The 12528-nt window shown below is 34.6% G+C and overlaps 1 protein-coding gene across 10 annotated transcripts in view; it reads right to left on the minus strand.

Moving 5' to 3' along the window:
* Window positions 1-4419: 4419 nt before the first annotated feature.
* The window catches only part of Mecom (MDS1 and EVI1 complex locus), a 533468-nt gene continuing 525359 nt past the window's right edge, over window positions 4420-12528 (minus strand). For 9 of the 10 annotated variants that reach the window (XM_013145498.3, XM_003463516.5, XM_013145500.3 and 6 more), the window contains 3 exons: window positions 10551-10787; window positions 9550-9733; window positions 4420-5963 (listed from right to left, as the gene is read on the minus strand). In XM_013145498.3, coding sequence (XP_013000952.1) covers window positions 5829-5963; window positions 9550-9733; window positions 10551-10787 — 556 coding nt within the window. In that variant the 3' untranslated portion in view covers window positions 4420-5828. The remainder of the gene's footprint in view (window positions 5964-9549; window positions 9734-10550; window positions 10788-12528) is intronic. The other variant, XM_013145501.3, reaches the window with a different exon arrangement.

A 12528-nucleotide genomic window follows, 5' to 3' on the forward strand; every position in this document is an offset into this window, starting at 1 on the left:
CCCAGATGGTTTCCAATGAGGCAAATGTAGGGTTCTGGTGGGAATTCAGAAGGTTAGAGAAAGGACAACTCTACCAGTGCTGGGAAAGGTTCTTGATAGGCACGTGGAGTTTCAGCAGGAACAGCAGGGCAGCACGTAGGTGACAGCAGGATTAACAGCAGCCATGCTTCTGGAATTGCGTGGTGTGTTAGGCTGTCAGCTACTTCCTGGTCCCACACAGGGCCACCTTCACGATCTGTCCCCAGAATTTAAACTAGAACTCAGAGTAACAAACACGACTAAAGATGATGGTAGTTCACTCAGCTTGATAACTGCCTAAGATGTTGCCAACTGCTCCTTGTTATGGTCCACCCTTTGGTTGTGGGACGCATCCTAGGCTAGATGCCTCAGTTTCCCTTTAAGCTGTATAATATCTCCTATTTTTACTAGGTGATTTTCCTCTCTCCTTAAACTAAACAGGATTAAATTATTTCAGTGTAAATTACCATATAAATATTGAGGGAATTTTTCTTCTCTTTAATAGTGGTAAAACACCTTACTTAAATTGTGTCATCTTAACCATTTCTTGCACAGTTTAGTAGTGAAGAGTACACTCATGTTGCTGTGTAACCAGGCTTCAAAATTCTTTTCATCTTGTAAGGCTGAAGTTCTGTGTACATTAAACAACTCCTTATGTCTCACTTCCCACAGCACCTAGCAACTACCATTCTTTCTTTCTTTCTAAATTGACTTTAGCTGCATCATTTAAATGGAATAACATACTATTCCTCTGTTTTTAAAAATGTGGTATATTGGTTGTATTGATTAAAAGTTTAATGTGCATTAATTATATGCATGAATTTTCTTGTGATACATGTATATATTATGTTTTTATGTTTTCAGTGTTCACCTCTGCTATAGTTTAAAGACTGAAATAATGTCCCTTTGTCTTTATATAGCATATTTTGTTACCCATTCATTTATTGTTGGCCACTGGAGTTGCTTCATCTTTCAACTATTGTAAATGATGCTGCTATCAATATGGGTACACAACTATTTCTTATAGACTTAACTTTACTTTCTTCAGGTATATACTCGGAAGTAGAATTACAATTTTTTAAACCCCTATACTGATTTCCATAATGGATAGACTATTTTACACTCCTGTGAAGTGTTTCAATTTCTCCATGTTCTGCTGACAACTGTTATTCTGGTTTTTTTGGATAGCAGTCTACATAGGTATGCAGAACCCTAATGGGTGTAAGGTACTTCTTTTCCTCTTTATAAAGTACATTTTGTACCAAGGACAGTTTCTTGTATTCATAACGGCTATGCTGAAGTAACGAACAATTAAACATCAACCCAAGTCTGCTGAGGAAGAGGTACTAGTCCTGAGCCCCGTTTTTTGCTAAGTTTCTACTGGTAATCTTCCCAAGCTCCCCTGCCTTGTTCCACTAACCAGTCTCCTGAACCTGAAGAATGAAATGAGCGTGTTTCCTGACTGCATTTGCCTTAGCATTTGATTCCTCTCATGGTAAGTCTGCTAACCATTTCAGAAAAGAGACTAAATTATGCCACATTAATAAATTCATAATGTAGATTTGGGGTAAATCTTCCTTTTTCAAAAAAAGACTAGGAAGAAGCTCAAGTCACTCACTAGGAATTTGCAGGCAAATGACTAAAATACTTATTAAGGAGGTATTTATGAGCTTTCAAGATCACTAACATTGCTGGTTCTGACAAAAACAAAAAAATGAGGAACCAGTCCTTGGCACTCACGTTTCCACTTCACAGCCAAGATTTAGGAGCCCAAATGGCTCCCGGGAATGTTGGTATCTCCACAGCTTCATTCTCCTGTTTTGGAACATTCCTTTTTGGCATTTCTTCACTTGTACCTGAACCAAGAGGTCTGAGGGGCTCAGTGTGGACCTTCTGGGTTCTCAGCAGCCATTTGCATCTGGCTTACTCTGAGCAAGATTCTTAAACCTCCAATCTTCAGTTTCCTCTTCTGTGAAACAGGAATCAAGCTACTTGCCCATAGGCCTATTGTGAACATTAACTGGACAATGGAGACATACATTCTCAGCACTGTTCCGATACAGCAAGCAGTTAGATAAACACTCATTTTATTCTCTATGGAAGTAAGATTGGTGGATGGTCATTAGTCTGAAAACAAATAAGTATTTTCTTAACAGTTTTGAATTTTTTGAGAACTCTTTTAAAGTGATACTGGGGAAAATCCTCAAAACATCTGATATATGTCATAGTGACTATATTAAAAAACAATGTACTACGACACTTGAAAATTGCTCAAAGCAAATTTTGCATATTCTCACCACAAAATGTATGTGGTGTAGTATAAATATCATTGTTTGATATAACCGTTCCATAATGCATATCAAAATATATTGTAGGGGCTGGGGATTTAGCTCAGCGGCATAAGCACCTGCCTTGCAAGCAGGCAGTCGTGAGTTCGATCCCTGGTACCGATAAAAAGGAAAAAGACAAAATATATATATATATATATATATATATATATATATATATATATATTGTGTGCCAAAAATTTGTAATTTTTGTCAATTAAAGAAAAATAATTCTACTGAAAGTCTCAAGTTTTCAAAGGAGTAGGTTTGTTTTATTTCAAACTGACATATACGATTTTCCAAGAAACATTTGTAGGTTTCTCAGTAACACAGCATGTGCTTAGCATGCATAAGGTCGTGGGTTCAATATCCAGAAAAATAAAACAAAAACAAAAAGAGACAACCAAGATGAAAGATTTCTGACAATGCTTCCTTCCTTTAATTTGCTTCTAAAATAATTATAAAATGAATGACATTTATAGAAACTTCATCAAAATTTTCAAAAAACTTGGTTTTTTTGACGTTCACTAACCCCATGAAGTAGTAGGGTAAGTGGCATCATCCTGGTTTCACAGACGAGATTTTATAAAGTTGTGACTTTCCCAAGACCTTGAAACCAGTAAGTAGCACAGGAGAATTCAAACTCACACCTTTGGTTCTAAGCTCCAAATTATCTCTAATGCATCTCACTGCCTTTCCCAGGGCCATGTGGTAAATTGCTGAATGAAAAAAAGAAAAAGAAGAAATGTAAAGCTTGAAAGCCTGTTTGGAATTGAGAGGACTAAGCATTACCAAGTAAAATGTCATGGTCAAAGACTAATAAGAAGTCAGTAACTTTGGAAGTATTTTAATTTCTTCAGTGCTATGGGCAGTGTTTAAAACAAAGAAAAAGTACAGTACTTTTCCACATCTCCACTTTCTTAAATGTGTTACTTTTATGTTCCAAATACTAGGTTCTTACTTTCCTTTCTTAGTTATGAATTTATAGCTTAAATACATATTGTGAATATATCTTCCTACATATACTACTTTAAAAATCAATACATATATACCATATTTTTAATTCTCGTACTATAGATATTTGGAAATGGTGCAGAGAGATTATCTATGTATCAGGCATTTTGGCTAAAAGTGAATAAGCAAATGAAGGAAAAATTAGTTTAGGTATATTTCCACATTTCACACTAATTTTTCAAGAAGTCAAAAAAAAAAAAAAAAAACTATAGTCATTCCAAATTGGAATAATTCTATTTTAAAAACAAGTTAGTATTATATTTGAGGAATATATATAAACATTTACTGATGGATACACACACACACACACACACACACACACACACACACTTGCCCTCTTATCAGATGATTTATAACTAGGAGTACTACATATCACATCCCAACACTCCATATACATATATGAAAACCCAGCAATCACATACATGAGAATTGAAATGATCTTAATTATACTATTTAAAAACAGAAAAACTCTATAAATTGTCAACAGAATAAAAATTCTAGAAAAAAGTCACAGATCAATTTGATGGTATATTGTATAACTGGTATTTAGAAAGATTTATAGCACCATATTGTGATTGTTTTTCCACAAGTGAAGAGAGAAAACACAGAACTATGTTTATACTTTGGTGATCACTATGAAAAGGATAGAAACTTAAAAGGAACTTGGGAAAGTTAAAGGTTTTCCCTCTCCTTAGTTAACAGTATGAGTAATATTAGAGGCAGAAATGAGAAAGTTCCTTTCGACAGACATTATGTAAACTGCAGTAAAAGGCTCTAGACTGCTCTCTGTCCTAATTATAATGGGTGCTGCGGACCTGGAGTGATTCCAGAGCTGGGTAGAGAGTGCAGCACACGGGTCGTGACTTTGTACTGCATGGAGAAAATCCAAACCAGCCAGCAGGGCTCACTGCTGGCCAAGGACTATCACTTATGTCATCTCAGAGTCTGTGTATCTGCTAGGGCATCAAGGTCCCAAACATCATATCTTTAAATCATTTGGATCCCAAGGGGAAACCAAAATTATGTGAGAAGGGAAAATAGCACACAACGGGGAGAAGAGTCATTTTCGTAAGTCTTTATTTTTTAGTTGCTCCTCCCATAGTAATGCACTGAAAGGCATAACAGTTTATATTGTACAAAGCATTTGAAGAAAGTACCTCAACTTGCCGATTATTTCAAAATGAGATTACAAACAAACAAACAAACAAAAACCCCAAATCTGGTTCCTCAATAAAAGGAAAAATAACTGAATACAGTCTGATATTTACTTCTCTCTTTTAACATAAGGTCGAGAACACTTCATTTTACAAATAGGATTAACATGAACATAACATCGCACAAGCTTGCAGACAACCAGCATAAAATATGGGGTACAGTTTTTAATCAGAAGAATCATGCTTTCATGAAAGAAATTATAATCGTTTATACAATTGAATCGATTTAGTATTACAAAAACTAAAGTTGCATCTATTCATATTTAGTTCATTAAGAAGGAAAACAAAACAACCAAAAAAAAGGAATGTTAAGAAAAGCCAAACACCATTTGGCACTCCCATACACAGGTCGAGTCACCTTGGTCCTTGAAATTGAGAAAGGTGTGTGCCTCAGACGTCATAAAGTAGTGGCTGACTGGAACAGTGCTATTTTAATCAACAATCAATAGTTTGCCAACAAATAAATACATGATACACACAACACAAAAAAATTTAAACATTAAAAACCAGTGACATGATTGTCTAAAATGAAGATGTTATTATAAGAGTTTGGCAAACATTTTATTAGTGGTACATCGGTACTGGTGATGAACAGGTTACTTCATTGACTTAACCTCTCTGAGCATGAACAACCATAGTTTACAATATACACATACCTTTTCCCCTAGCTTTAAACAATGTACTTAAGAAGGCAAACGTTAAAGGGGGGAACAAGTGCTCCTGTTATCAGTTTCTATAATAATGACTGTGCATTTTATTCAACTACTCCCATCTTTAAAGGGTTAAATTACATAAAACTTTAACAAAGAGAAAAATTAAATCTGTAATTAACAGCAACTGTTCCCAATCATGTCAGGTAATCGTGTAGAGACACGAACGCAGTTTCTACGGAGTGTTCATTCATATCAAGGCTGCCATCTCCACTGCCTCTTTCACCCACCCACACCCTGGGCAGGGTGAACTGGAAGATGCCTTTTGCCCAGCAAGTTTTTCATTTTCATCGACTCACTTTAAGTCAAACTGATCCTCCAGAAGTCAGCAGCTGCATTTGCTGTGCAAAACAAAATATCGAGAATAAATAGTTTCCTTTTTCTTTCTTTCTTTTTTCTTTAATCATTCAGTTTAAGGTCACCGGACTCTAAATGAGTGACCTTTCAGGTTTATAAGGCATTCTGCTCAGCAGTCTTGTAAATAGTCCTACAGGAAAGAGCCACGCTAATGTTGGACTTGGTCCCACTGGTCAAGCTTGGCACTGTCATACGTGGCTTATGGACTGGATGGCACTGGATTCTGCTGCAGCCCTTGCCATGCTGTGCCACACGGTGGAAGAGCTGTGGGATGCAGAATGGAGGGACTCTTTGTCGGACAACGACAGCATCATAGCATACGCCTGAGGTAAAAAGGAGAGACCTAGTCAGTGAATGGGATTTGAAAAACATCTCGTTTTTTCCTTCAGTGTTGCAGAATTCAACTGAAGCTATATTCTTAGCCCCTTTTCATTTTTATTTCGATACAAAGTCTCCCTGAAATGCTAATTTGCTCAGTCCGGACTAAAACTTGAGATCTTCCTGACACAGCCTCCTAGAGTACAGGGATTACAGGCATGGGCCACCTTGCATATAGACTATGTGCTTTCTACCAGAACTACTTTTGCAAATATAGTTTATTTCTTTTTGTCCTGGCAAACAGGAATAAAATACAGACCTCCTTCAACAGAATTGTGTAGCGGAGCAAGCACTCTGTCGTCTGCACTTTTTTGAGAACAATGAAGAAGAAATGACCTGCCCAAGATCACTCAACTAGACAAAAGACCTAAAACTGAGTTCTGTCCAAATGTTAATCCAGTGAAGGACCAGAAATTGACTTCTGCCCAAATTTTAATCCAGTGTTATTTCTCCAGTACCTTCTGGGCTTAAAATATGCACTAGTGACACCCAGAGACTTTTGGGTCTCCCCACGAACACATAAAACAGAGTGCAAGGCCCAACAGTGCCCCAAGCAACTTGTGTCCTGGTGTCTGCTGAGCAGAAGGTACAGGGAGGTGCTGTGAGGAAGCTTTCTTCCTTATTATCATGTCAAATTCTAAATAACTGTTCAGAGAATCCCCCCTTTATGCCAAGTAAAATATTCAAATGAAATGTTCAGTCTTGACTTGTGAGTGAACTTTTCACTGCTGATTTGCTATTGTTGGTCTCATCCATTGCTAAACTTGCTTGTCAAAATGCTGCTGAAGTGGAATCATTAAAGTCCTGCCAAAGACATTCCACTGTCTGTAAACAAAGAAAAAAACGCTTGTTGTTAGGCAGAATTTCATCTCTGGGAGTCATGCTGAGACATGTGGCCAGTCTGTGGTTTCTTCTAAAATCATGGCATTCAGTTAGAAAATCTGCCTTTACAGGCTGATTTTGATTTGCTGGGTCACTGCTCTAAATGTATACATTTGACTTTTATGTATGCAGTTGGCCTTCTGGACGTGTACAAACCTCAGTACCCATTTAACAAGTATTTCTAAAGCATGTACTGTCTGCCAGGTACCATGCAAAATCCTAAGGAATCAAGGATAAAAAATATAGTCTTTCTCCTTTCTGGAGATTAGAGTATGGGTTTGGTGAATCCTAAACTTAAGTTATCTATTCAGAATATGTAACCATCTTTAAAGAGAAAATGATTAAAGAATATTCTGAAGTAATATTAAGAAAACTTGTCATCTTTGGAAATATGTAAGGGAATATAGATACGACTGTGAAATCCTTGCTTTAGCTATTAGCTTCTAGCCTGCACGTTACACAGCTGACATTGATCTTAGACAAATTATTTTATTTGTAAATTTTCCTTTCTTTGTATAAAATGCAGCAGTAATAATAGTACTCATCTATAAGTGTTATGGAGGAATCACCAACACTAATTCCTATAAAGTGCTTAGATGATCAGTGTGCCTCATTTAAATAGGACTATCATAAAACTAACACCCATATTCATAGTATAGTATTTTAAAAAGGATTCCATTTAGAATGCAGCTAATGTCAAAATTTTTATTTAAGGGGCTGGGGATTTAGCTCAGCGGCATAAGCACCTGCCTTGCAAGCAGGCAGTCGTGAGTTCGATCCCTAGTACCGATAAAAAGTTAAAAAAAAAAAAAAAAAAAGAGCAAAATTTTTATTTAATCATTATAAGAAATCACAGAATAAATATAGTAATATTTTGAGTAAAACATCTGATCCTTCCAATTCTAGAAAGCAGTAAATACAGAATACCTGCTTATTAATAATCACAAAAAATAAACATTTTGGATCAGTGTATAGCACAAAATTTAGGAGCTAGTAAGTTACAGAATGCTGAATGAATAATTTCAAGAAAGTCAATAAAGTCAATTTGCACAAATGCCTCACCATTTACAGACTAATATAAATGGTATAATCAAGTAACAAGAAAAATACAAGCTAGGATTATAAAACTCTGGCATTTCCTGTGACAATAATTATCAGCCCCATGAGGCAGAAACTTAATGCCAATATGTTGCTACTGAAATATATGACATATCCATTCTTTTTAAGTACTCAGGCCTGTTTGCTTTCTATAACATTTGACAGTTTCTGATGTTAAGTATTATGTCTCACAATGAAAGTATTGTCAGTAGAACTAGAAGAAGTTTAAAAAGAGGAAACTGCATCCTTCAGATATCTCTATCAGCTAGAAAGAAAGAATTAGAAATTCAAAGACTTTTAAAAAATATCCCGACTTCTTCTGAATGGCTGAGGGAAAATGAGGTATCTACTTGGGCTAGTTAATTTTTAACATTAACAACTAAAAAATCCACTTTATTCCCACTGGATCTTTGAGAATAAATGGTTATCCTCTCCACCCTACTCTTTAAAATAAAAAAAAGGTATCAATTCATAGCCTTCAAGTCGTGCTTTCAAGCAAGTGGAAACAGTTGGTAGGAATTTCTAGTGTCTAGATTGGCTTTCCTTGAGTTCAGGAAGAACATTAGTTTTGCCATTAACATACTAAAAGCAAGGTTTTCACTGACTTTAATAACATTAAAAATTTTTACTCCACTGACATAGTGTTTTCTCTATTTTAACTGAGATTTGCTATTCCAACTTACTCTTTGCTATTTAGATCAGCCGACAACATCTCAGCAAATAAGAAATTAGTTTCAAATATACAAGCCAATATGATCATTGATGATGTAAGAACAGCTCCAAAATGGCCTAATGAATCAAATAATTGAACCAATGTGATTAATAAAAATGGTAATAGGAAGTTATTTTTTAAAAGGGTGGACTTCAATGAACATTTTGGTTCAATATAAAATGCCAACAAGAAAGTACTGATTTCCTTTACTTAAAAGAATCAAGCCTCTCTTAAGTGGTATTTATAAATGTGTGAATATATTTAGTTTTAGTTATCATGCTCATGAAGTAGAACACTATAGTATCCAGTGAATTTGTATACCATTATTTAACAAAATTTATTTTTGGCTGTGCCACTACATTGGGAAAGACCTTAGTACTCATTCGATTTCTGACTTCAGTTTGCTCTTGAATTCTATAAATTGATGACTTGTGAATCACCTACACTTAATATACTACCTGCAGTAAAGAAAAAAGCAGAATTTGCTTTCCAAAAATCCTAAAATGTAATTATGTTGACAAAAGATATCTCAATTAAACAATTAGAAAATAATTCTCAAGTAATATATAAATAACTACACAAACACTACACAAACTGCAAAGTAAAGGGGAGATTATTGTAAAATAAGGTGTATCATTGGAGTTTCTGTGCAGAATGTGACCATATAAATTGGTCTTTTGGATTCAGTCATATATAAAGATAGGAATGTTGTGAGTAAAGCACCTGGACCTGCACCTAGCATATTGCAAAGGTAAAATACCTGCTTTCTGATAATCAAAGGAAAATGTACATTTTTATGCACAATGTACCCGTGATGCTTACTGCAGGAAGACATGTACCTGTGATTTGGACTTTCTGTGTAACGGCTGTTTAAGTTCCTCTGGCACATGGGAAGTACTAAAAGAAGACAGCTCAGCTTCAGTATATTGATTATCTTCCATTTTCCTCATTTTGAGGCTGTCTGTGAAGTGCCTTATGTGATCTAGAGCAGAAAGTCCAGTTTTATATTCTTCCTCTTTATACCTAAAATGAACCAATGGGAAAGCACAGAAGTTTTTTTTCTTTTTTAGTTCTTTAATCAAATCACTTTTATTTGAATTTAAACAGCTATCAAATTTCATATTGTATTTGCTGTGTAAAATGTCATGCACCAACTGTTGGATTCTTTAAAATATTTATAAACACCTATCTAAAAACATACTTTTCTTTAGTATTTTTTATTAATTAAAGTCAAGCATATATTTGAGATAAAATCAATGACATATTAGGTCAACAATGTGTGCAGCGAGAATTCATGCATCTAAAATTTCCATTGAAATTAAAACTAGTTATGAAAACATGAGGTCAGCACACATTATCCTCACAAAAATGTAATATTTCTATCAACTTAACTCTTTGGTTAATTTTTCTATTTAAAAATAAATCATTTATGCAGATTATATAAACCTATGATAAAGTAAAATTTATCTTAGTAATATTTGCCAGATTAGTGAATGAAATTATATCAGGTTGCAAGCTCTATTTTCCCTTGAGTTTGCTAAGTCCAGGCTAACCTACACGGTTGTATACCTGTGTAATTCACATGTCCTTCCTGCCTCCTGTAGTACTCCCCAAAGGTCACTGCCCATATATATTTGCATATTTTATTCATAGTTCACTTTGTCTCACTTTTAAAAGTGATGCACTGTGTGTGCTGTGCTAATGCAATTTAATTTTTCTGATTTATTATTCACAAATTCCTTATCAGCTAATACACTGTAAGGGAGGAACACAGCAGGAGGAAATGCCAATGTATGTGGATCTACCTTTGCTTAGCTTGTCAGGCTGCCCAGTTACTTACCTCACTGGGGACGTCTTACAACTCATCTCCAGGGCACTGGCTTCTTCGAAATCATCCTCAGGGTTTCCTTCATGTAAATTACTTCTCACCGGTTCCTTTCCGGTTTTTCCTGTCAGTTCACTGTCTTCATCCTCCTCATCCAACAACACCTCATCTTCTCCTTCTTCATCATCTAGTAAGTCTGAATTTTGACTGGTCACCAAAACCTTTTCATCCTTAAAGTGGCTGCCATTCATTCTATTAAAAAGAATAAAAAGGTTCAATTATCAGTTTAATATTTTTACGCACTCAGCTTTCTTATCATCTCCCTAAAAATTGTTCAGATTTTTCATTACTTTTAGAGGAAATGTTATTGTTTATGCCTTATGGCAACCTTGGGAAAATAATGGGATTTTACAAATTAAAAAATCAGGGAGAAATAATTGGATGGTTATTAAATTATAAATGGAGTCTCTGCCAGAATTGGAAAAATAATCCCAGTCTCTGATTTCATATCAGCCTTTTGCTGACAAATGATAGCATTGTAAGCAATAAAAAAGCACATAAGTGCTGTCTTTGTATAATGTACCTAATTATTATTGAAGTACCTACAATTTAAAATAACCAATTCATGGAAAATTCATATTCCTAAGTAATACTGACAACAGCTTCAACATATACAACTAAAGTGAATCTCAGGGTTCTAAAAGTGGGAAAGTAGCTAATAAGGACCAGTATTATTTTATTTTATAGATGACATTTCTGATATATCCCACTTAGACAATCTACCCAAGCTTGGAAGCAATTGAGAGCTCACTTACTGATATTATTTCTAAACTATTATTAATAGTCTGAATGTCAAGAAGTTCCTTGTTTCCAGGAAAATACTGATGCAAGAAATGAACTAAAACTATGACTGTACAAATAGTATCTTTTGAAGTTTTACTTAGCAAGCACTTTTAATAGAATGATGCAAAAGAATATATCTTAAAATGTCATTTGCAATATTTTGTTTTCAAGGACTGTAACGTAATTAAAGAGCAACTATGAAAAGAAGTTTAATTACTCAGGAATTCTAATTTTAATACGTTTAAGGGCATTTATAACTCAGGCTTCTCTGGATTTCAAATGAATATTAAGTAAGTCATTTGATTTTAAGTTTGAAATTAAAACTGCAGAAATTTAAAATTAGTTATAAAATAAGTAAGATATAAGAAATAATGTTTTGATTTTAAAAATATCTTCTTGTAGGCGCGTTCTCTTAGAGACTTATGACTAGAGGAGTGAAATCACTTGACAGTGTAGAAAGCTTGCAGGGAATGGAGAGACCGTAGGTACAGAGATGTCCTCATTCCTGGACCCTTCATGAGCTTCCATTTTCCCTTGCTCCTCTATTTCCTAATTCAGAAAACTCATGGAGACTATTAAATTACTCTTATAGCCATGTATGATTTTCACATATAATATAATTATTTTTTAGATTATGGAAGATCAAGTATCATAGTACATTCCCAACATTTTCTCATATAAAAAATAAGTATAATATACTATTTAGATTCCCAGAATAAATTAATGAACAAACAAACCACTTTTGGATTTGATGCACAGAGTAAAAACCCATTTGACAGAAAAATTGAAATCATTATTACTAAGTACTTAACATAACAACTTCTTTTATCACAGAATGGTGAAAATATATTTTGCACAGATATAAATTATTAGTTTCCATATACACTGCCAATTTGCTAGCTTCAATGGATTCAAATTGTCATTTTTTAAAAAGACAAGTAAAGAAAAAAGACACCATGGATGAAAACCAAAAGTAACAAAAGCCAACTTAACTAAAATATATTTGCTAAGTTATGCTTTTAAATATGGCAATTTATAGGGATAACTTACTCTTCAAAAGGAGCCTGATAGGAGTTGAGGAGGGAAAATTTGGATGACTCAACTTTCTTATTTCTGTGCTGTTCGGGCACGTTGAAGCACATAACAACTC

The sequence above is a fragment of the Cavia porcellus genome, unplaced genomic scaffold, assembly GCF_034190915.1.
Source record: "Cavia porcellus strain 051 isolate PalLab524CR breed Dunkin Hartley unplaced genomic scaffold, mCavPor4.1 scaffold_17, whole genome shotgun sequence".
NCBI lineage: Eukaryota > Metazoa > Chordata > Mammalia > Rodentia > Caviidae > Cavia > Cavia porcellus.